The sequence below is a fragment of the Mangifera indica genome, unplaced genomic scaffold, assembly GCF_011075055.1.
Source record: "Mangifera indica cultivar Alphonso unplaced genomic scaffold, CATAS_Mindica_2.1 Un_0003, whole genome shotgun sequence".
Classification (NCBI taxonomy): Eukaryota; Viridiplantae; Streptophyta; class Magnoliopsida; order Sapindales; family Anacardiaceae; genus Mangifera; species Mangifera indica.
In genome coordinates, this window is record NW_025401095.1 from 578337 (window position 1) to 603208 (window position 24872).

The following is a 24872-nucleotide window of genomic DNA, read 5'->3' on the forward strand; positions in this document are numbered from 1 at the left end:
TAAGATTAAATTTTTTTATGCAAAATTTAATTTGAATCAATATAATATAATTCAAAACAAAATAAAATTGTATTAGAATTGATATAAAAGTATCTCTAATTAATCCAAATATTTAGAGACATATTTGTTATATTAAAATTTGTTAGGAATAGATTAAAAAAATGTTGAAAGACAAACATTAACAGTAATTAAAATTTTTATATATTTTAAATAATTGTATCTTCACATAGGTATAATTATTTCGATTATTTTTTATTTTTATTTAACTTTTTTTACTATTCTAATAGTGAAAATAAGATTTGTTTATTAAGATTATTGATATATATTAAAGGTTTTTGTATGTAAATTTTTTAAACCATTTATAAATAAAATAAAATATTATATTATGTGTATTGTTGATCGTAGGTTAAAGTAATGTGGTGAATAAATTAAAATTGTAAAAATACTTAAGAAAATAAAAACAATAGATAATTTCATGTAATTTTTGATTGTATCAGATCAACCAGAACATATTTCTGGGTAGGTTAGAGTTAAAAATTTTCGATACGTATTTATTTTAGATCGAGTTAGAATTGAGGATCCATAACCTGAAACACAATCATGATTTAATAATACAACCTGTTAAATCTATATCTAAACATGAATGAGAGCATGAGTTGAAGACCCACCAATGATATACTTATTTAGTGTAATAATTATAGGTTAATGTCTCACTCATCCACTTGTAAGGGTTGTTTTTGTCCTTCCTCTAGTTTATGTTGGAAATCCCTATTCGTATTGACGGGATAACGACCTTATTTTAGAATTAAGTTATTATAAAATATAATGGAAATATATATATATATATATATATATATATATATTTATTTATTTATTTATTTATTTATTATATAATGTCTTGGAATGGTTTATCAATATTTTAAAAGAATAATATGTGTCATATAAATATTTTTTTATATACAAATTTATTTATAGAAATTGTGTTATATTATACACTCTTAATTTAAAAAATATATATTTAAATTTATAACTTATATATTTATTAATTACTTCTATATTTAAAATAACAAAATAAAATTTGTAAGGTGTAAATATAAAATTTGAAATTATTCACAATTTTTTGATATTTTTACTCACACTAAGTTGTGAACTTGTAAAATTAGGAATAAATTTGTTTATTACCCTTAGAAAAGGGTAATTTAATTAATTTCCCAAAATATGGAATAAAAGAAAGATAATTTTAGTATTTTATAAGATATTTAAGGTATTTTTGTTTAAATCTTTTAAAGTGTGGTTAATTTTTTTTAAACCCTAAAATTGAGGGTAAATTTTTTATTACCCAAAAAAAAAGGTAATTATTTTAATTTCCCTAAAATTAACTACCATAAATTATACATTAAAAGATAATTTATCAATTTTTAATGTCCTTTTATCATTTTTTTAAAGCAAAAGAGAGATATTAAATATAAAAGTGTAAATGAGTTAAACCGAATGATGTCTCAAATGTATATATCTAGAGCTCAAGCTTGGGGAGCCGATAAGATCTCAGCTCATGCACAAGCTCAATCTTTAGATATAAAAAATTGACTCGAGCTCTGTTCGAAAAATTATATTATACCCTATTAATTTTAAAAAAATACATTTAAACTTATAATTTATATATTTATCAATTACTTCTTTATTTAAAATAACAAAATAAAATTTGTAAGGTGTAAATATAAAATTTGAAATTATTAGAAGTTTACTGATATTTTTACTCACACTGAGTTATGAGCTTGTGAGCTCACCGAGCCATCCATTATCAAGCTCAAGCTCGATTCAAGAGTTAAACTTGAGTAGTTTGAACTCAAGTTTGGTTTGACTTTGGTTGATTCAAGTCTGACTCAAATGGTGTAAATATAAAACACATTTTGAATTGTACAACTCAAAAATTGTGACTAATTTTGTATTTAAAAAAACAATATCTTAACATTTTAAAAACAAAACCATGAAAATAAATATGTTCAAAGCATCGGCTTGTTGAATCGAAATAATATCTTTATAAAGTAAGAACAGTTTTAACTAACTAATTTTCAATTATAACATTATTACCCTATGGGATAAGAATGAAGAAAGCTCTAGACCTTCAACGCATGCACTTCCAAATGAATAATACTATATGTATATATTTCTTAGTATATAAATAAATATATAAATAATATATTACTATGTGATTAAATATTATTTTATCTTTTATTTAAAATTATTTAATCATATACGATGATATATATCATTTATATACCTAATTATATACTCAGTATATATATATATATATATATATATATATATATATATATATGGTTTTATTGAAAGAAAAAAACTTAGGAAATGAAATGTCTATATTATAAAGGCTATTCATGTGTAACTTGTTTTCTATTAAAATGTGACATTAAGTAGAATACCCAATATTTTTTATACTATAAACATTTTATATGACCATGTTACCAATTTGACTTATTTGTCTCTTAACGTTTTGACTTTGTAATTGTCGGTTGGCGTACGTTTTCTGCTTCTTTCACCGTCACAATCTCCAAAACAATTAAAGGGTATGATAGTCTACTCATAACAATTTTTTGTTTATATATATATATATATAAGTATTTTATCCTGCCGTATGAAATATCTTTTATATAATACTAAGTAAGAAATATATATATTTGCCCAAAGAGCTATGCCCCATCTAAGTTTTAGTGTATTTTTAAAGTTATATTTATGGTATTTGAAAATTTGAAAATTTAATTTATAGATAAATTGTTGTTAGAATTTCTTTGTTAGAAAAATAGAAAAATCGTTATTATATTAACAATATTAAAAATATATAACATTTTTTTAAAAAAAAATTTTAAGTTTTAAAAACTAACAACTTCATTTTTGTTTAAAATTTTCTAACTTTGAAAAGTAAAATTCCTCCCCTCCAAACCTAGAGTTTGTTTCTTCACCCCTCTGGTGCTGACAATCTCCCTTCTTCACCCTAAGTCGTTGCCAAATTTATCTCTTCACCTCTTTAACTGGATTCATTCTTCGACAGTGCAAGATCTTGTTAAATCCAAACAAATCATTGTCTAGATGATGATGCATCCGGACGATTCATCTGGAGTTGTCAACATGTCTAGATTTGACAAAACTAGCACTGTCAACAAGCAGATCCGACTATAGAGGTAAAGAGATAGAGTCGACAATGGTTTAGAGTGAAGAAGGGAGATAGTTGGCGTCAAAGATGGTGGTTGGGGGGGGGGGGAGAATGTGACTTTTTAAAGTTAGAAAACTTTAGATAGATGTGAAGTTGTTAGTTTTTAAAACTCATAGGAAAAATATAATAAATTTTATATTTTTTTTAATATTATTAGTAAAATAATAATTTTATCTTTATCTCTAACAAAAAATTATAACTACAGTTAGCTCATAGATGAGATTTTGGGTTTTAAAATCTCATAAATCTGACTTTAAGAATTGTCAAAACTGGGTGGGAAATAGTCATTTGGCCTATATATTTGAAAAATGATATATGTTTAAGAATTAACACAACTTTTTTTAGAAATGATAATTTGATAAGGATTTGTTTGAGAATTTTAAAATTTTATAGGTGTTTATAATATTTTTTTAGATATTATTACAATAATTAGAAATTTTATTATTTTTTAAAGGTAATTTTATAATATGATATGATACAAAAATTAAAATCTTGAATCTTGATACATAATATTATATACGATTGAACTAACATCTCTATAACAAAATAAGTGGTCGACGATAATGATAATATTTTTAAAGTTTAAAAGTATATTCAAATTCTTTTTATCAAATAAAATCATGACCTCAATATTTCGACCAAAAGATTGTTACCCACCCAAGGTTTGTGGACATGATGATTACCACTTATTAATTTTCAAAATGCCAAATTTTCATCTCCTATCTACTTCATCTATATCAATCAATGAATTCTATTAAATGAAAGGGTAGAAAGAATATTTTGATTAAATTTTTTTATTTTCTCTATTTATTTTTCCCCTTAATTTGTTATTTTCTCTTTTCGTAAGTTTAGGGGATAAAGTTACTTTTTGAAAAGTTTAAGGGTGTTAATGAAATTTTAGGGGGTTTTAGAAATTAGAAAAATTTTAGAGGTATTTTTAAAAATTTTAAAATTTTAATATACCCCTCAATAGTTTAAAAAAATGATAGTTACACTATAAAAAAAGTTTTAAAATTTTAATATACACTCAATAGTTTTAAGAATGATGGTTATACTCTTGAAAGAAACGACATATTAAAATTGATTAAAGTTTAGATATTTTTAGAAGTCTAATCTATGAATTTAAATTGACAAGAATATATTGATAATTTAATAATTCTATTAAGTGTTAATAATAATTTTATAATTTTAATAAAATAATTATTTAAAAAAATCAAATAGATTCACTAATAAATTTAGATGACATGTGAAAATTTGAATTTTTTAAATTTTAAGGGTAAAATTTGTTTAATTCATCAAACCTTTGGTGAAAAATAGTTATTTAATATTTTCTATAATGTTAAAATGATCATTTCATCAATTTAATACAAAATAATTACCATGATATGGTTGTGCAAAAAGGTATTTATTATTAAAAATTTCAACTTTGATTATATTTTAACAAAAAAAATACTAAAAAGCATTAACAAAATAAATTAAAAAACTTGAAGGGTTGAAAAGATATTTTTGCCACAAACAATTTTCAATTATAATTATTCTCTCAATCCGTGAATCTCCAGGAAATAACTTACCATGAATTCGAGTGAGGTTTGGGTAAGTTCAAGTCTAGATCGGTTTGAAATAATTGAGTTCAAATATAGATTTAAGTTTGATAAACATTTTTCAAATTAATTTAAATTTAATTTAGTTTAAAAGGAATTGAATTTGAATTTAAGAGTTTAAATTGAGCTCGATTTGTTATTATATAAAAAATACAAAAATAATATCATTTTGATATATAATAATTAAAATAATATTATTTTAATTTGTACAAAGCAAATCATAATTTCCAAACTGTGAGTTTAGTAGGTTAAACATCTTTTAAGCAATATTTTTAAAATCAGATAAATAATTGAATCAGTTGTTTTACTGATTTATAGTTTAATCGAGAATCTATCAGTTCAACTTATTATCACATTATAATAAATTTTTTAAAATAATATTAGATTAATCAATCGATTTCGCTTAAAATTTTATAAAAAATAAAATTGATCAGGATACTTATACTTATAATAATTAAAACAGAGTGACAATTATTCACTTAATTTTAATAAAAAAATTAGATGAAAAAATATCTCATCTCATGTTATAGAAAAAAATATATAATTCTGTAAGCTCACACTCATTCAAATCTATTTTAGGCCAGAGGACTATTTCCCACCTAAAGGTGGGTGTTTTTTTTTAAGTATCTATTTTAATTTTAAAAATCCTAAATACTCATTTATAAACAGATAAAATTAACAGGACTTTAATCTCTTAAATTTTTATTTATTTTTTCTCCCTAAACTTTAAAAACTAAAAATTTAGCCTTAACCTAAGTTTTAAAAAATGATAGTTTTCCCCTAGGGTTCGGTTTTTAGATCTTCAACATCAAATCCAACATCGTTGTTGATCGTCTATCCCTCCTGAAGCTTCCTCTCCCTCTGACGGTCTTTTTTCATCTATTTGGACGTCCGATCGACATCGAATGAGACTTGAAAGACAACAGAAGATGAAGACAAAGCTTTTCGTCTTTCAGAAAAAGATCGACATCGAACGGACGTCCAAATAGGTGGAGAGAGACTGTCGGAGGGAGAGAAAGTTTTGGAAGGGATAGACGGCCGATAATGTTGCTTGATTTAGTGTCAGAGATCTAAAAACCAAATCTTAAGAGAAAACTATCATTTTTTTAATTTTCAATTAGAGAAAAATTTTAGTTTTTAAAGTTTATGAGAGTAAAAAGAGATTATATTTTAGTTTATTTTTAATATTATAGATGAAATAATAATTTTATTTTTATTATTATTAATTTTAATTATTTATAGATGCGTATTTGTGATTTTCAATGTTAAAAGGAATTCTAGGAAAACAGTACTCCTTGGGTGGGAAATACTCCTTTGGCCTCTAATTTATCATTAACTTATACTCTGGCTGTTATACGTACCATGTGTATTTATCTTTTTGATAAATAATTTATTTTTTATTTTGGTTTCTCTGTAAGAAGAAGTAAAAGAATCTCGAGATTGGTGTCTAAGATAAAGACAAGTGGTCCCTTCTTTAAGCTCCTTGTTTCTTCAACTTTCGGCTCCATTTCACCACTCAGGGTTTAGTATTTGTTTACAGAGAGCTAGAAACTGATGAAGGAGAGAGTGGGCTCTCTTGGTGGAGAGAGCCTGCCTTTGAACAATACCACGAATTCTTACTCAAAAAACTGAAGAAGATCAAGAGCGTTTATTAAACCACTGTCTGTTTCGGTTTTAGGCAGAAAACTCCACTGGGTTTGTCTTTGTTTTTGGTTCTTTGAGTGAAAATTTGTTTCTTTTTCGAAGTTTTGCGTATGGCACATTCTATGCATCACCACAGCAACAACAAGGAGCAGCAAATGGATTCGAGTAAATATGTGAGATATACCCCTGAGCAAGTTGACGCTTTAGAGAGGGTGTACTCTGAATGCCCCAAACCTAGTTCTTTGAGAAGGCAACAGCTGATTCGGGAGTGTCCTATTCTTTCTAATATTGAGCCTAAGCAGATCAAAGTCTGGTTTCAAAACCGCAGGTGACTAACACTTATAAAAACTTATTTCTTTTGTAAAAGACAAAATTTGAGCCTCATTTTGTGACTGAATGTGGGTTTATGAGTGTTTTCTTTTGATGAAATGTAAACGTTTTATCTTGTTTTTGTTCTTGTGTTAGAAAAAATGAGGGTCAAAATGGATTCTTCTTTTCAAAAGTTTCTTTTCTTCTTTTTTTTTTCTTTCATTTTAAGAGTTTTTGGCTTTTGAAATTTGGGTTGGCCGTGTCACTTTTTGATAAATAATATTTTTTAAGAATTATTCCTTTTTCTTGTAAACTTTCTGAACGTGAACTCTTGGAAAATGAAAGTGGTACTGGATTTTCTTAACGTGCTTGTGATCTATTATGGGTCTGCTTAATGTCTCATTTAGAGGAGAGGAAGTTACTTTATTTTGGATTTTTTTCTTCTCTTTGTTTCGAGTCTTTGAAGCTTGAAATGCTTCTATCTAAAATGGTGTGGGGTTATATCATCTTCTTTGCTGCGTTTTTGTGCTTTGAGGTTTTCTTTGAAAAGGAAACTGGTTTATGTAATGTCCTATGAAAGTTTTGGTTTTTTATTATTCTCTGATTTTTTTTTTTTATTGTTTTATCGTTTGTATACTGTTTTGTTTCCTGTTTTCCCCATTTATATTTTTTATTTTATAGAACTTGTGGGAATATCTATTGCATAAATTAGATTTCTTTTCTTCCTTTGAACAGAGTCTTAATTGCTCAGGCCTTTTTCCATTTTGAGTATTCTTGAAAGTAAATGAAGATGACAGCTAGTTAATTGGCTTTTCACTTCAATGTTTACTTTACCTTACTGTTTTTTTTTAAAACCATTTTGCAGAAGGTGAAAACTGAAACTTCCATTTTGTAGCTTTTTTTAATGGGTTTATAAATATATCAAAAATTAACACTTTGTAATGGGGGTGGTTGTGAAATTAATTGAAGGACTATGACAGTTTCGTGTTGTCCTCAGTCCTTTCTTTTTCACATTTCTGAGCCTGCAGAAAGGAATTATGAAAAGAATCTTTGACAATAAATTTCATCTTTCTGGTAAACTGGTTCAGTCATCATTCTTCAGCTACCTTCGTAAATCGTTAAGAGTTGACTTCATTTTCGGGGAGATAATTTTCTTCTACCTTCTGTCAACCAATATTTATAATGTGTTTAAATCCGTTACATTCTTCTTACTATATTTTGATACTGTAAAAATCTTGGAAAATTTTTAAGAAGCTGTGTGCTTGAATGGTTTTGCTGGGCTGGAAGGTTTCGTAGATAAAAAATGGATGGGGGCCCTTTATTATGTTTAAATTGTATCTACTATTTGTCTAAGTAAATAAATAAATAAATAAAAATGCAGAGCTTCATCAAAACTTTTTATAAGTTTTGTGTATTGTTTTGTCAAGAAGATATGTTCTCAGTTTGAACGGCCCTTTAAAATCATTTTCCTATTTGTTTTTATCAAAAAAGATGTAGAGAAAAGCAGAGAAAGGAAGCTTCCCGTCTTCAGTCGGTAAACAGAAAGCTGAGTGCCATGAACAAGCTTTTGATGGAGGAGAATGACCGTCTGCAGAAGCAGGTGTCACATTTGGTTTACGAGAATGGCTACATGCGACAACAACTGCATAGTGTAAGCTTCCCCACTATTGCAGTTTACCCTGGTGCTATACCGCTATACCTGTCTCATTTTTTTCGTTTGCAGGAATTACCATGTCATAGCCTTTTGCTAATTTACATCTTGAAGTAATTCATAATTCCTCTAACACGTTCTTTTAATATATTAGTTGCATTTGACTTGAATATACTTTCTGCATTATCCGTCATGGATATTGAAGCACTTTACGATCACATAAAACCTACCTTATATTTGGTTTCCTTCTGATGTTTTCAATCACAAGTGTTTCCTATTCTGGTATTTTTAAATACTGGTCACACAGTATTGCATATTATATCTGAGTTGTTACTGTTAAAAGCAAGAATTTATAACTTAGTGAAGATACTTAAAGTTTATTTAATTTTTGTGGATTCAAAACAGGCATCTGCGACCACAGACAATAGCTGTGAGTCTGTGGTCATGAGTGGTCAGCACCAACAACAGCAAAACCCAACACCTCAGCATTCTGAGAGGGATGCTAATAACCCAGCTGGGTTAGTAATCAATGCCTCTTTAGACCAATTCAATCAAGATATTTAAATTTCTGCTTTGGCTAATAAACTTGTCAATATCTTTCCGCTTGTGTCAGTCTTCTTGCAATAGCACAGGAGACTCTGGCAGAGTTCCTTCCTAAGGCTACTGGAACTGCTGTCGACTGGGTCCAGATGATTGGGATGAAGGTAGATCTATAAAAATTTCGGTGTTGGTTTCTTTACCTTTAGTATTTTTGACATATATTAATTGTTGTGCTTATTTGTGTCTTTAGCATGAACTAACTTTTCTGTTGATGCTTTTGTAGCCTGGTCCGGATTCTATTGGAATCGTTGCTGTTTCTCGCAATTGTAGCGGAGTAGCAGCACGAGCTTGTGGTCTCGTGAGTTTAGATCCCACAAAGGTGCCTGTCTTCCTACATTTTATTTTTTATCTTCTTGAAGGCAAAAATTTATGGTGGTCTTTTTCTTGTTCATTGTTGTATATGGATTTTTTTCCAGATCACTGAAATACTGAAAGATCGTCCATCTTGGTTTCGTGATTGCCGATGCCTTGAAGTGTTGAGTGTAATACCTACTGGAAATGGAGGAACAATAGAGCTCATATACATGCAGGTTTGTTGTAATCACTAATAGAACCTTCATTGCAGCTCAAACTCTGGCAGACTTCTACCAGTTCTTTTTTTATTACTTGATTTTCTAAATTATATTTGTAGTGCCTGTTTATTTATTTTTGTTCTCATTACAGACTTATGCACCAACAACATTGGCAGCAGCACGGGACTTCTGGACGCTGAGATATACAACAAGTTTGGAAGATGGCAGTCTTGTCGTAAGCCCTTTGATGTTGTTTGTTTCCTTTTTCACTTGTTTGTGAATATGGACATCAGGATTGAGGAAACCTGTCAAATGAACTCAACAATGTATCTTGTAGTTTGTTGAATTTTGGGTTTTATCATTTAGGTGTGGCTGCTCTTGTTTTTGTTGAAGCTTGGAATAACATGAAAGAGCCTACACTCTTAAGATTGGTTTTATAATCTTATGAGAGAAGCCTTTTATACATGCATTTAACAACCCCTCTGCTGGTTGAGTTTGCTACTTTCTCTGTTGTTGTAGTAGTTGCAAAATTCTGCTACTATGTTTGCACATGGCTTTTATTTTGAGTGGAGTCATAAATTTCTAGATTTCTTACCTTTGCATGCAAATAACTCTTGATTGTTCACCTCTGTTTAAATGCTTGGAATTTATGTGGTTTTATGTTTTGTCTCTTAAAATGTTATTTGCAGGTATGTGAAAGGTCATTGACATCTTCCATGGGTGGCCCCGCAGGGCCTCCTGCATCAAGTTTTGTTAGAGGTGAAGTGCTTCCGAGTGGCTTTGTAGTCCGTCCTTGTGAGGGTGGTGGCTCCATTATTCACATTGTTGATCATGTTGATTTAGATGTATGTACAACATCTCATGAAATTTTTGTTGAACATTTTTTTAAAATTGTGTGTTTGTCTGTTTACGAAGTTGATTTCTCTAAATGCTTGATAATTTTACATTCATGGTTGTGTGTTAGGCTTGGAGCGTTCCTGAAGTTCTCAGGCCACTCTATGAGTCATCTAAAATCCTTGCTCAGAAAATGACCATGGCTGTAAGAACTGCTACAAGAGCATTATCAATATTGCCTTTTTGGTTTGTCCACATTTTATCTTTGAAATATTATTATGCAGGCCTTGCGACACATTCGACAAATTGCGCAAGAGACTAGCGGGGAAATTCAGTATGGTGGAGGTCGCCAGCCTGCTGTGCTAAGAACTTTTAGCCAGAGACTTTGCAGGTAGGCTCTCTCAAACTGGCATTGGGAAAAACCCTGGGGCAGCCTGGCCATCTCGGTCAGATGAATTCCGAGTCTGTGGACCAATTGGAATGCCAAAAAGTTTTGTTTTGCCTGCGTTTTTTGTGGGCCTGTGATTTGTTCTAAATTATATAAACCAGTATGGTCTATGATTGCTGTCTTTTCTTCAGTCTGTTTTCCTTGACTAATAGGTTTTGTAATGGATCTCAGGGGTTTCAATGATGCAATTAATGGATTTTCTGATGATGGATGGTCGCTTATGAATACAGACGGCGTGGAGGATGTGACTATTGCTATTAACTCATCCCCAAACAAATTTCCTGGGTCTCAATATAATTCATCTTTTTTTCCAAGTTTTGGAGGTGTGCTTTGTGCCAAGGCATCAATGCTGCTGCAGGTACTCACTTCTATCCGAACGGGTTTTGTGGGATCAAAATCTGCGGTTATATCTGCTTTCATTGCACTCTTACGCAGTCTTCATTTTTGCGATGTGCCACTAGATTAGCCAACATTAAATTTTCATACATGCATTTTTGGTTCATCCAAATTCAATTGTGGTGTATAATCTAAGTAATTTCCTGTGGTTATGCAGAATGTTCCCCCTGCTTTGCTTGTTCGTTTTCTGAGGGAGCACCGCTCAGAGTGGGCTGACTATGGTGTTGATGCATACTCTGCTGCATGCCTCAAAGCTAGTCCCTACGTAGTTCCTTGTGCTAGGCCTGGTGGCTTTCCTAGTAGCCAAGTCATTTTACCTCTGGCCCATACTGTGGAGCACGAGGAGGTGAAAACTAAAAACCCTTTATCTGCTTGAAATTTATTTCCTTTCTTATGATGTCCTTTTGAGAATTATTTTTTTATGTAACATTTTCTTGGTTCTAACAGTTTTTAGAGGTTGTTCGGCTAGAGGGTCATGCATTCTTGCCTGAAGATGTAGCTTTGGCAAGGGATATGTACCTGTTACAGGTTAGTTTACTTTAGGGTCATAAATAGTACTGGCAATGGAGTCAGTACTATTTGTGGGTATTCTTATGACTAGTGATTTATCTGGAATTTTGTTGTGCAGCTTTGCAGTGGGGTTGATGAAAATGCCATTAGTGGCTGTGCTCAGCTTGTTTTTGCACCTATTGATGAATCTTTTGCCGATGATGCTCCTTTGCTACCGTCTGGTTTTCGTGTCATACCATTAGAGTCTAAAACTGCCAAGGTAATATCTCTTAAACGGACTCTCGTAAAGTTTGGATATCCATGAAAGAAAGGCTTCTACGTATTCTTGGCTTTTGTGTTATTATTATTATATTGCACAATAGCCATTTCGATATCCTGTGGTTTAAATGAAGGAAGTTCTTTTGAGCAGACGGGAAAAATGTGACTTTCTTCGCAGAACAGTACTTTTGTTTATGTTTATATGTCATCATGCAAGTTATTTTGATATCTTTTGCATATTAACCATTTTCTTAAAATTGTTTTTTTGTATTTACAGGATGGACCTGCTGCAACTCGGACCTTGGATCTGGCCTCTACACTTGAGGTAGGATCTGGTGGTACCCGTCCTGCTGGTGAAGCTGAGCTGAGCAATTACACCTCTAGGTCAGTCTTGACAATTGCATTCCAATTCACTTTTGAAAATCACATGCGGGACAGCGTGGCTGCCATGGCCCGCCAATATGTCCGTAGTGTTGTGGGATCCGTCCAGAGGGTTGCCATGGCCATTGCACCCTCCAGGCTTAGCTCACAGGTGGGGGCAAAACCACTTCCTGGTTCTCCTGAGGCTCTTACTTTGGCTCGATGGATATGTTGCAGTTACAGGTTAGACTCCAATCTCTTTGATCTTGTCATTATTGGGCCGAAAGAAAATTTTCATTTCAGAAATAATTGTTAAGTGTTGCTTGTTTCAGGATTCACACCGGGGGAGAGCTTTTTCGAGTCGACACCCAAGCTGGTGATGCTTTGTTGAAGCAACTTTGGCACCACTCTGATGCAATAATGTGCTGCTCCTTGAAAACAAATGTAATTTCTTCAACTAGCTGTTTGATCAGAGCACCGCAAAGGGAACTCTTTGAAGTTCCAGTCATGCTATCTCAGAGTAAACTAAACATAATCAGCAAATATATATTGCAGGCTTCTCCTGTTTTTACCTTCGCAAACCAGGCTGGGCTTGACATGCTCGAAACCACCCTCGTGGCCCTTCAGGACATAATGCTTGATAAAATTCTTGACGAGGCTGGGAGAAAAGTTCTCTGCTCTGAGTTTGCCAAGATCATGCAGCAGGTAATTTTACATTCTTCAGTAAATACTAAATGGGGTTAAAATTTTAGATACTGTTTGGGAGCCAGCTAACGAGTTTTGCATGTTATTACAGGGATTCGCATATCTGCCAGGAGGAATATGTGCATCGAGCATGGGCAGGCCAGCATCATATGAGCAGGCGGTTGCATGGAAAGTTCTTGATGATGACAACTCTAGTCATTGCTTGGCCTTCATGTTCATAAACTGGTCTTTCGTGTGATGAAGAAAAACAGGTGTCTGAAAGACATAATTTAGGTATCTATATATTATGTATTTGTTCCTGGGAGAAGCATAGTTTACTATCATATTATGACATATATATGCAGTCACTGCAGGATTTCATGATGTGAATATTTGTAATGTATGGCTACTACCTGTTTCATGTTTGATTGGTGTTATCTCATTATTGTTATTTGCTTGGTTTGTGCTTGATTTAGAGATGACAATCTGGCTTGTTAAACTTGATCCCCGATATATCCTTTCTTGATTAGGGAGGAGATTTTTCAATAGAAACAATGATGGTAATGAAGATAACTAAAATTCTCATAATTAGAGATGAGAATAAATATATTTCTAATTCGTCTCTTTTTTTAAAACTCTTTTTCACTCTCTTAGAAGTTTTAAATATTGAAATGTTTTTAAAAATTTTGAATTATTATAAATATATTTTAATATATAATAAATATTTTATTATTTTTTAAATGAAACAAGGGAGAGGAGAGAAGAATTTTTCTTGTAGGGATTAAAAGAAAAAATGGAAAGAAAATTTTTTTTGCGAGGAGATGAGGATTTCCTATTATCCTTGTAATAGAATGAAGATTTGAAAAGGTTTTTCTTATAAGAAGACAAAGATTAGGGTATGCGGTTTCTCGCTACCCAGGTGCCATTTCTAGCTTGATTCGTTGGTATAAAAGTAGAGTTTGAGTTTGCTAAATTGGTGAGTTTGTCTCAAACTCGATTGAAAAAATTACAGTTAAATCTCTAAACTTTTATAACACTATATTTAAATCCTGTAATTTATATATTATTAGTTATTCTTTTATATACAAGGTTAGATGATAAGATTTTCAAGTCGCAAGTTTAGATTTAATATTTTTAGGGGATTATTGATATTTTAGTTAAATTGAGTTAAATTTGTGTGCTCATTGGGTTGATTAAGTTTGAGTTCGTTTCAACAATAATTGATTTGTGATTGGCTCACTACGAGTGAGGCCCACCGATAGCTTGTCGTGCAGGTTGACTAGTTTGTAGTCCTAATAAAATTTTGAGTTTGTAGTAGTTATTCAAATTGAGTTTGAGTTGAATGAAGACCCAATTTCCAACAAAAGACCTCCATAGCTTGAATCCCCAGTTAAGAATAGGCACCTTGGCAAACCTTGGAAAGACTTCATCTGTTTCACTAATTTTGCTCTTAGACATACCTTGCTTACCTAGTTTCACTCTGGAAGTCCTCTATTTGGTTCCCTCTCTTTGGTATTAGACCCATGTTTTTATTTTTGAGTAGATCTTCATTCCCAATTTTGGTATTTGGATTAGCTTGTTTTGTCAGAATTTAGTATTAAACAAATATGTTTAGTTTTACTCCTCAGCCACAAACTAAAACTCATATAGTACCTATTACATCTACATCTTCTCTTACCTACCATTTCTCTTATAAAATGGACAGTTTATACGAGATAAAATATATGGATAATAAGTCTAGACTTCAATTTCTATTACATCGATCTATCCTCTTCTTAAAAGTTGCCCATAGTATTATTTTCTAAAGAGTTTTCATGGAACGCGTAATTCTATAGTTCTATCTGGAAATACAGATAGTCCTACAAGATTTTTTATATGTTTTTCTTTCAGGGAGGCTATTAATGTTTTCAAAGTGACTAACTCGAGATAAGGGATATTGAATTCAACTATCTCTCTTGTTAGCCTAGTCTTTAAAAACAATTGCATTCGAAGAATAGATCTTCTAGTGAGTTCTTCTTGTTCGTAGTAAATCCTATCTACTTCAAGCTTAGCTAGTCTTATTGCTAGCTTTCGCATTAATTGACTAAACTTTTCTAAGCCTAAGCCTGTCGCAACGGCTGCACAACATTGAGTCTCCAAGTCCTCCCATAATGCTCTACTAGCTTTTGTCAGCTTTAAGTGATCAGGGATCTCAACTTAAACCGATATCATAATTACTTGAAACTTTTAACCCCTTTTAAAAGAACCATAAACACCATCATTCACCCATTAGCCTTGAAAACTAAGGAGTACATCCAAAGTGTCTCATTTAGTAGCTACTAGCTTCCAACAACTACTTTAGAGCAATATGTCACTTTGACATATCCTACCCATTTCACTCAAGAATGGATCGCCAAATGATACACTCATCTTCACTTTGATGCTATCCGATTTGCCCTTACTTTTCATGGAAGAAAAAGGTTGCCTACTACATCAAGGATTACTCTCCTTGGCACCCATTTTCCAAATTTTGAACATGCTAATCTTGACACTATTCAAACCACACTCAATGTTGGAACAATAATGATGACTCTATTCCCAAACTTTTGCATGTCACTACAGGATCCACAACTGTGTAGTGCACTCAAATTCTAGATCCAAGTCACAGGTGTCGACCTTGAACTCAATAGAGAATTTACTTAGAAAACATTGGAATAGAGAGATGGAAATTGGGATAGGGATGGATAGGATTACTTCTCTTAGAAGGAGAGACTCCTTATATATTAACAAACTTTCTAATACAAGAGGATTGAGTTGATAGCTTGTATAGACAGTAAAACAAAGAGCACATAGATCATACAACAAAAGCAAACCAATAATACATAAAGTAGTAATATGAGCACATGAGTTTTTACATAGCGCAAGCAAAAGCAAACAGTAAAGATTCTTCCTTATTTTGTCAAAGAGATACTGGAGATGATGCGTTGGAATCTCCATCATACGTTGATTCTAACTCTAAATATATGACTTCAATTTTTGATTGATCAATCAATTCAAGGGCCTTCTCTATGTTGAATGGTTCTTGGGAATTGGGATATTGAGAGAAAAAGTCATAGATAACTGAATTTTGAGATAAGGTGGTATCTTGGGTGCATTAGAAAGGCTAAGAATTTGTCTGTGCAACATGGTAAGTTGTCTGTCCTGAGTCTTGAGTTGGTTGTATTCCTTGGTTGTGAGATTCCGATGTGTTTAGAGATAAGCTTTGAGTCAGGTGTCTATTTTCTTTGGTATGGAAAACTCTAGGTCATGAATGAGAATGTTGGGCATTGATTTTTTCAAAGAACTTGTTTTTAGCTTAAATGATTTGTTGAGTGTAGGGATTTGGATATTGTTTTCATAGGGCATCTTCAATTGGAGTGGGCCAAATTGAAGTCGGAATAATTGCATTTGCTTTAGATATCCTTTTTTCAAAGTTGCAATATTTTTAAAAATAAAATGTCCTAAGTTTTTGAAGACTGTATGAAATATGTGCATATTTTTTAACACTTGTATCAAATAAGAGTTTTTTATGATATTTGAGACTTTCTTGATGAAAAACATGATAGAAAATTGTGAATTTGGATCTCTTAAATAGTGTTCTTTGAATTATTGAAAACCGTTCATGTGGTTTGCTACTTGCCCCGTTTGGTTGGTGGGAAAAATTGGACAAGAAAATTATGCAATATTAGTGAAAGTTAATTGCCAGATTTCCTGCGTCATTTGGAGGTTGTTTTCGAGTGGGGCTCTCAATGCCTTTCATTTTTATTGCGTCGCCAAATTAAATATTATATAAATATTCCTTCAATGATTCCGTAGAAAAATGTACATAATAAACCAATAAATAAATATGATTTCCAAATAATTTAATTTAAAACTGTTTATTCCAAATTAAAAAATAAAATCTGACTAAAAATTCTTCCAAAAATAGAAAACAAAAGAGAGAAGAACCGGTTCATCATCGCCTGTCATCAATCAATCCACGACATCAACCGTACCATCATGTCCCAAGTATTTATTTTCTAATAAAGAGATTTTTCCAAATTAAAAATATTTTTATAACAATAAAAATTATATAAAATAATAATAAAATTAATTTATATTATATTTGCCAAATTTTGAATTAAAATTAAATAGTATTGGATCTCATGGTTGCTTCTTATCATTAATGCCCACATTATATACGCAGTGAGCTACTCTACTGACCAGAATTAAAACTTTAGTCCCTCTAATTTAATTTATAACAAATGTTTTCCAAGTTTTAGAAATAATAAAAAATTTTATATTGTTGATATATATCATTATAAATTATAAATATTTATTAAAATCTATTTAATTTAAGGCCAAATGACTATTTTCCACTAAAGGTTTAGTGCAAACCTAACTTTCCACTCATTAATTACCAAAAATCTCAATACCTACTATTTCACTGATATTATCAAAGGTAAAATTGTTAGTTAATAAAAATATTTAAAAAACTATAAATTCGTCACATCCCCCCTCCCCCCCCCCCCCCCCCCCCAAATTTAAAAACTGACAATTTATCCCGTCTTCCTCCACTAAGGTTTGAAAAATCAATATTTCTCTCCTAGGGTTTTCTAGCAAATTGCTGGTAGCCAAAAAAGACAACGATCTCCCTTCCTCTCACTCGCGGTCCATTTTCGATCATCATTGGTCATCCTTTCTCATCGATTAGCACATGACAAGATTGAAATCTGAGTCTCTTTGTCATGTCATCATGCGACGAAGAGATTTCGGTCTCTTTATCGTTTTGTCATGCGATGAAGAGATCTAAATTTCTTCATCCCACGACGATGTGATGAAGAAACCAAGATCTCTTTGTAGCACAACAAAGAGACCCAGATCTCGGTCTTGTCATATGTTAGTCGATGAGGGAGAAGATGGTCGAAAATGGAGTGTCATTGAGAGAAAAGTCAGGAGGGAGAGGGAACATCATCATCGCCATTGTCTTCAGTCACTGGTATCTACTGAAAAAACCTTATGGGAGAATGTAAGTTTTTCAAACTTTATGTGGTGGGGGTTTTGTTAGTTTTTAAACTTGAGGGATGGAAATGTGATAAATTTTTAGTTTAAAAATATGTGTTAAATGACAATTTTACCCTTAACATTAACAGTGAAATTTAATAGAATGATGAGTATTTAAATTTTTCATAGTTAACGCATGAGAAGTTGGGTTTGCACGAACTTAGGTGTAAAGTTGGATTCAAACTGAGCCCGTTCGAGCTCAGACTCTATTCGAAAGAGCCTGAAACGAGTCAGCCCTATGCAAACTCGCTTGAGCTCAAGCTACTTGCCAAATTTACCAATTAAAATTTTTTGATACAAAACGATGTCATTTTGATCAATATGTATCAAAACGATGTTGTTTTAATAACAAAATAGTTAAAAACTTGAGTTCGAAACTAGCCAAACTGAATTCAAATCGAGTTTGAGCTTAGCTTCCACGAGCTCAAGCTTAAACTTGAGCTCTACGATATACAAACCGAGCCAAACTTGAACTCTACTCAGCTCGAGTCCTACCCTATTTCGGTGGGATATAGTCATTTGGCCTTAATTTAAAATATAAGAATTGTTGTGAAACTTTACTTTAGTCAAATGTACGAGAATAATACGAAGAAGTGATTAATTATAGTATCAACAACTAGACATATCACTTATACGCATGTCAATTCGGAATGTAGGTAGTTGACGCTATATCCATAAATAACAACAACAATAGGTTAAGAGAAATTGATGGTTCAATTGTTACTCACGATCTCTTCAATATACCATTCTATTCTCCTAGATTATTTTCCATCTCTTTCTTCTATCATTACAAGATAATATGATTAACTACTGTTATTTAAATGTCTAGATTCAAAATATTAAGATTTACGCATATCCGCTTATGTAATTAGTCAATTATGTTTTTCTCTAATCCTATAAATATATTATTATAAATAAACTTACGGATATCAATTCATAATTAGGTTTTTTCGTTCGAGATATATTTGTTCATTTTAAAAATTTATCTTTTATTACTAGTATTTTGTTGTTTGATTTATCAAAGAATAACATATTTAAATAATATTTTATTATAAAGGTAACATGACAAATAATATTAAAAAATTAATAAAGTAATATTAATTTTATTATAATTTTACTCTCAATTATTAAAATTTTAAAATAAAACTATTATTTTTAATTAAAATAATAAATCCAACTATCAAATTTAGTTTATTTCATTATTTGAAACATTGTTAAATAAAAAAAAATGTAATTAACTAATCTTATTATTTGACAATATGAATATATTATTAATATATAAAATAGTTGATAAAATATTATCTATAAAAAATATTTTAGTAATCTATATTTTATTCTTAATATTATTATGTATATTTTAAAATAATTATATGTATATTTTAAAAATATTATTAAAGGAATTTTTAATCTTACTCTGCTCAAATTATCTTGACGAATTATTTTTATAAAATATAATAATAATTTAATTTAATAATCATTTAAATATTTATTATTGTTATAATTATTTTTTATTTTAATAAAAAATTGTCTAAATTAAATACAATATTATAATTTTTGTTCCTCAATTATTTTTTTTATTATTCAAGGGAATATTAAGATATAAAATGAATTTATAAAAAGAAGTAGACAGATGTGATAACAAAAGAGGACCACACCACAGAGACTGAGGACGGTATCGTTATTTGTGTCGGTACCGATCTGACAGAGGGCCCCACTAGAATCTCCTAAAGCAGAGGACGCCACTCTTTTTGACAAGAAGATTAAAATTATTTATTTATTTTATTCAAAATTCAGCGGTGGGCCCACGATGATGCCCACTCTCATCTTTACTTTCCACACCCCGGCCCTGCATTATTTTAGTCGCTTAGGGCTGCGTCTGCGTCTGCGTCTGCGTCTGCGTCTGCCGCTGCCTCAGCTGATGCTGACTCTGTCTACCGATGTGACGTTGGTTTACAGTTCTGTCTCTTTTCCCACTGCATCCAGCGCTGTCATAATAAAAAAATTTCGTTATTATTTAATTTATATAATATGAAATTAAATTTTAACTCTTTCAACGACAAAGAGATAGGGTAGCTCCTAGCCTCCTAGATAGCTTATGCAAAAATTCAAAGGGCATTTTTGGGATGGTAAAAAAGTAAATAACATTCCAGAAATCCCCAAGAACTTTCTGGCCAAGCAAAATAGTTAATATAGTAGCATCACCATGCATGATGATTAATGATGGTAATATACATACATAATACCCATCTAAAAAGGATACGGCTACGGCTACGGCTACAAACGGCGGTAGGGATATTATGAATAAGCGTAGAATGGGCTTAGGGCTTATCCTTTTCAGCGTTTGAAATTCGAGGCGTTTAAACGGTGAGGGCGATAGCCACTGTATTTTCGAAACTCGTGCTCTTTACTCTTTCTGCATAATTCTGACACGTGTACTGTAACTCTTTCGTGTCATAATTATAAACTTTTAAATTTTAATTATATTATTAAAGAATTTTCTCAGAGGCCCCTATGGTTTGGTGCAATCACCTAAATATCTTTAAGGTTTTAAGACACTGCCTATATTATTTTGGAAGCCTTACAGTTGTATAGTTTTTTGGATTATTGTCAAGTGTTAAATCCAAAAAACGCCTCGAATTAAAAGCCCTTAATACCCTTTATCTTGTTGGTCTAGCTCTAGGAGGAAAATGATGATGGTTCTGTTCTGCATATATGATTCATGATTTTTTATTTTGACTAAGGTGGCGGGGTTGTTTGAATTTTATAGGATTGGGATGCTTCATAGTTTTTTCTTCTTCGGTTAGGTTAGGTATCATATCAATCAATGCACATGACGCAAAGGGAACTCCCACAATCACTTATACTAACTTATATTAAAGTTTGACACCACATGATCAAGAGGATCCGTGGCGCAATGGTAGCGCGTCTGACTCCAGATCAGAAGGTTGCGTGTTCGATTCACGTCGGGTTCAAATCCTACCTTTTTAACTTTGACCCGACAGATGGTCTAAAATCTCTTTTTGAACTCCATTTTTACTGCTAAATTTGTAAAGATTTACCGACGTATAACACCTACGATATTAGAGGGTAAATATCTTATATTTTTCGCTCTTAAGTTTTCGGTAAGAGTAATATTGTATACACTAATTAACAATGTGCATAAATATATTATTATATAATTTATTATTATTTTATTTTTAATTAAAAATTATTTAATCTTACGATAACAAATTGACATTCGTAATCATTTGTTACTGTACACATCATAAGATCACACAACATTACTTTATATCTAGTTATTTTGGCACAAATGGTAATGGAGAAAAAAATATTTTATAGTAAAGCCAACCACCATTGGCTAACACAAGATTTGATTCGGGCTAGTTCAAACAAAACCCAATTTGAGATTGTTTTAGATTTAAAAAAATTAATTAATGATCGATTTGAAATCAATGAGTTGAATTAATTGATATTCAAATTCGATTTAAAAATAATTTAATTTTAAATTTGCTCTTAAGACTTAAATTCAAATATTTGGATTGACTCAAAGTCAATTTATTTATAATTTTTAATGATAAATACACATAATATCACGATAATTTTAATTATTTTGACACAAGTGATTTTATATGCTTAAATCTTGCTTACATTAAAAAAGGAATAAAAAATATGTTATAGCAAAGCTAGCCACCACCAGCTAGGATATTTTACAGCAGAGCCAGCCAACACCGGCTAATGCAAGATTTGATCACGACTGAGTTTGAATAAAATCTAATTTGAGATTATTTTAAATTTAAAAGAATTAATTTAAAACCGGCAAGTTATTAAACAATGCAAAATTTTTTGGGATCTTGTTTGAATAAAGTCCAATTTTAGATTATTTTAAATCTAACACCGACTAATGCAAAATTTGATTCAGACTTAATTTGAATAAAATCTAATTTAAGAATATTTTAAATTCAAAAAAGATTAATTCCAAATGGATGAATTATTAAACAATGCAAAATTAGACTCGGATTTAGTTCCAATAAAATTCAATTTTAAATTGTTTTGAATTTAAAAAAATTAATTCAAAATTAATTTAAAAAGAAGTTCTTCTTGTTAAAGCAGACAAATTAATATCGGCCCCGATGAAGCCCAATAAGGGTCCAATAAGAAGCCCACTGAAACTATTTTAGCCATACTCCAGCTTGTTCGCTTCATCGTCTCTCCGTCGGGGTGGCAATGGAGGAATTGGAGAAGCAATCCATAGAAGAAGCTTCGGAAGAGGTGTCTCGCGAATTCAAAACCCTTATCAAAACCGAAGATTTGGATTCTCTCAAGCAATTGCAGTATCTCATGTAACATTTTTCTCTCCCTTTCGATTCTTTTCAAAAATTGTTCAATTTAATCAAGACCCTAATTTATTTCTTTAGCCTTTTCATTAAATTTCTCTTTGTATCAAATTGTAGATTGGGAAGGTTACAGGACAGTAACGCTGTTCTTTCTCATTTTAATGAGTATTCAGAACACTGCTTTGCTGAGGTTTCTGGTGATTTTTCAAGAAATGCTCGTCTCTTAAAGTCCATGAAAGGAGATCTTGATTACATATTTCAGAAGCTAAGGTATCATACAATCCGTTGTTTTTTTTTTTTTTTTTTTGGGTTTTGAAGATTAGTAATTTGACTGGGTTCTTGGAAGTTGGAATTAGTTGTTTGCCTTTTGTTTTAATTTTCAACTAATAGCATAGCATTTGGTAATTTGAAGTGTGCAGTAAGATATTAGTTTAAGGTTTGGATTTGATGCAATCACATCCGGAGATGCTACTGTTTTCATTTTAGTAAACTGCAAAAATGCTATACATACAATCACACAGAGGTAAAAACAAATTGATCTGTTATGATATAATTGAGTGATTATAAATTAGAGATACAGTAAACAAATAAATTACCCAATCTTATAATAACTTGTAAATTTGTTTCTACTCGTTAGTAACTAATACTATTTCTACATGTAGTATCTTTATAGATTATATATCTTTACAGGGTATTTCTATGCACCTGTTTATTGCATTTTGCATGCTGGTACCAGTTGAATGAGAAGTAAACTGTTCTAAACTAGGCAGTTGCTCTGTAGTGGCTGTTTTTTTATGGACCTGGGGCAGGAAGAATTACTCTATATAATTCTTATTCGAGAGAAATTGTTGCTTTGTGCTACAGACTTCTAAAAGATGTGCTTACAAAATTTCGCAAGTGGTCTTTGGGAAATGGTACATTGAAAAGAACTTATATTGATAATACTAAGTTAGGTATTCCGCAAAAACAGCTGTGAGCTGGTTTTAAATCAACCAGCCTGTAAATTTTGGAAAACTGTAAAAAATTCTTTAGCTAGGTTATTCCAAGGTTTGAGACAGGTTTTTAGATTAAAAACTAAGAACATGTGTATGCAACTTGAAGTTTCTGGTATTGACATCTGATTATACGTCTGTTCTATTAATTGTTCTGTGATTGAGTATCTTATTTCATTTTGACGTAGGCTTTGATAAATTTCATTGATTTACTTTCAACCGAGTGTCTTAATCTGGCCATTTGTTTTTGTACTTCCTTTAACTTGTTTCGTGCTCGTAAAAGTTTAGTGCTAATATTCCGCCCAACATGAATATATTAATCTATTCCAGCATTTTCTATAGACCCCAATGGACTACAATGTTTGTATACTGATATTTGCTTCAATGAAGAATGTTACCGTTAATTATGATGTTAAAATTGCTTACCTTTCTTCCTGCATCTTTCTATTAGAATTTTGACTTTAGATAAATTGTATTTTCTGATAAGGATCACTCATAAGTCAGGCTTTGATGCAGATTGGTGTTAAATCTAATTTATGTTTCATTTCTTTTTCCTTTTCAACACTCAGGGGCATGAAGGCAAAAATCTTGGCTACCTATCCAGATGCTTTTCCTGATGAATCAACAAGAGAAGCACTCGACCAAAGACCAGACCTTGAATTGCCTCAATAGATAATCTACTTCTTGTCTCAAACATGTAAGAATATTATGTCATTCTTGGAAGAGAAAGTATGGAAGATTCAACCGCATCACCAACTTTGCCAAATACATTCCCTCGTTTCCATGACATAGAATATGATATATGCATTTTGAGAATAGGAGTTTGGTGACTTACAATGATCTTATTTCTATTTTTAAGGATACTTCACGTAGGAATAATGATGGAGATATGGTCAAGCTGGCGCTTTTATATTGTTTGCACACGGTGTTACTAGGTCTAGACTTGTGCAGTGTTATAAAGGTCAAGATACTGTAGCTACTCGACTGCCCATTTGTTTACCAAATACCCATGGGGTATAAAGGTGTGGAATGTGACTGTTGATTCACTAAGAGTTAGAACGAGGTTGTTACCAACAAGAGCCGAAAACAATTGCTCCATAGTTACTCAAAGGTACAATTTAATGGGTTTCTCTTTAGTATTCTAGAGAACTTGCCTATTTATATCACCAGTTAGCTAAAATAATTGTTAAACCAATATATTAACGATTTCATAACTTTAACTATTGTTTTGCATGTATGGATATATGAGACCTTGGATAAAATCAGGAGTTTGCTTGAGCTAAAGGATATATACAGGATCACTTGTATGGTGAAATTTAAGAACAAAAACAATCTCATATGGGAAAATGCTCAACACATTTTCCCCAACGGCAATTCATTGGTATTAATAAAAAGTGAAAAAATAAAATGATAAATATTTATAATTTTTAATAGCAGAAAATTTAACTG

General features: G+C 31.2%; 2 protein-coding genes and 1 non-coding gene across 5 annotated transcripts; all 3 read left to right on the forward strand.

Moving 5' to 3' along the window:
* Positions 1–6334: 6334 nt before the first annotated feature.
* On the forward strand, positions 6335–13461 carry LOC123205281 (homeobox-leucine zipper protein ATHB-14-like). The gene is made up of 18 exons (XM_044622205.1): positions 6335–6802; positions 8275–8434; positions 8840–8952; positions 9048–9138; positions 9258–9353; positions 9451–9564; positions 9698–9781; positions 10236–10391; positions 10511–10585; positions 10665–10771; positions 11000–11186; positions 11382–11570; positions 11672–11752; positions 11853–11993; positions 12270–12595; positions 12685–12796; positions 12908–13057; positions 13149–13461. The coding sequence occupies exons 1-18, from the start codon at positions 6585–6587 to the stop codon at positions 13293–13295; spliced, it is 2547 nt and encodes an 848-aa protein (XP_044478140.1). The 5' UTR covers positions 6335–6584; the 3' UTR covers positions 13296–13461.
* A 7536-nt stretch (positions 13462–20997) lies between these two features.
* TRNAW-CCA lies at positions 20998–21069 on the forward strand. Its single transcript has one exon. It is a non-coding gene; the product is annotated as a tRNA-Trp (tRNA).
* A 1207-nt stretch (positions 21070–22276) lies between these two features.
* LOC123205273 (kxDL motif-containing protein 1-like) lies at positions 22277–24567 on the forward strand. Of its 3 annotated transcripts, none has more exons than XM_044622192.1 (4): positions 22277–22437; positions 22549–22701; positions 23993–24120; positions 24283–24567. In XM_044622192.1, exons 1-3 carry the CDS (start codon positions 22322–22324, stop codon positions 24093–24095), a joined length of 372 nt encoding a protein of 123 aa, XP_044478127.1. In that variant the 5' UTR covers positions 22277–22321; the 3' UTR covers positions 24096–24120; positions 24283–24567. The 3 variants fall into 3 exon arrangements, with proteins under 3 accessions (XP_044478127.1, XP_044478129.1, XP_044478128.1); XM_044622194.1 differs by having other exon boundaries at positions 24297–24567; XM_044622193.1 differs by having other exon boundaries at positions 23993–24567.
* Positions 24568–24872: the final 305 nt, after the last annotated feature.

What these genes read in the sequence shown, in the direction of transcription:
- LOC123205281 (XM_044622205.1), top strand. Translation starts at nt 6,585, where the DNA reads ATGGCACATTCTATGCATCACCACAGCAACAACAAGGAGCAGCAAATG. An exon ending in TAGAGCTCATATACATGCAG is followed by an intron (nt 9,565 to 9,697) that starts GTTTGTTGTAAT and finishes TTCTCATTACAG; the next exon opens with ACTTATGCACCAACAACATT. An exon ending in TAGAGTCTAAAACTGCCAAG is followed by an intron (nt 11,994 to 12,269) that starts GTAATATCTCTT and finishes TTGTATTTACAG; the next exon opens with GATGGACCTGCTGCAACTCG.
- LOC123205273 (XM_044622193.1), top strand. Translation starts at nt 22,322, where the DNA reads ATGGAGGAATTGGAGAAGCAATCCATAGAAGAAGCTTCGGAAGAGGTG. An exon ending in AAGCAATTGCAGTATCTCAT is followed by an intron (nt 22,438 to 22,548) that starts GTAACATTTTTC and finishes ATCAAATTGTAG; the next exon opens with ATTGGGAAGGTTACAGGACA. An exon ending in TACATATTTCAGAAGCTAAG is followed by an intron (nt 22,702 to 23,992) that starts GTATCATACAAT and finishes TTCAACACTCAG; the next exon opens with GGGCATGAAGGCAAAAATCT.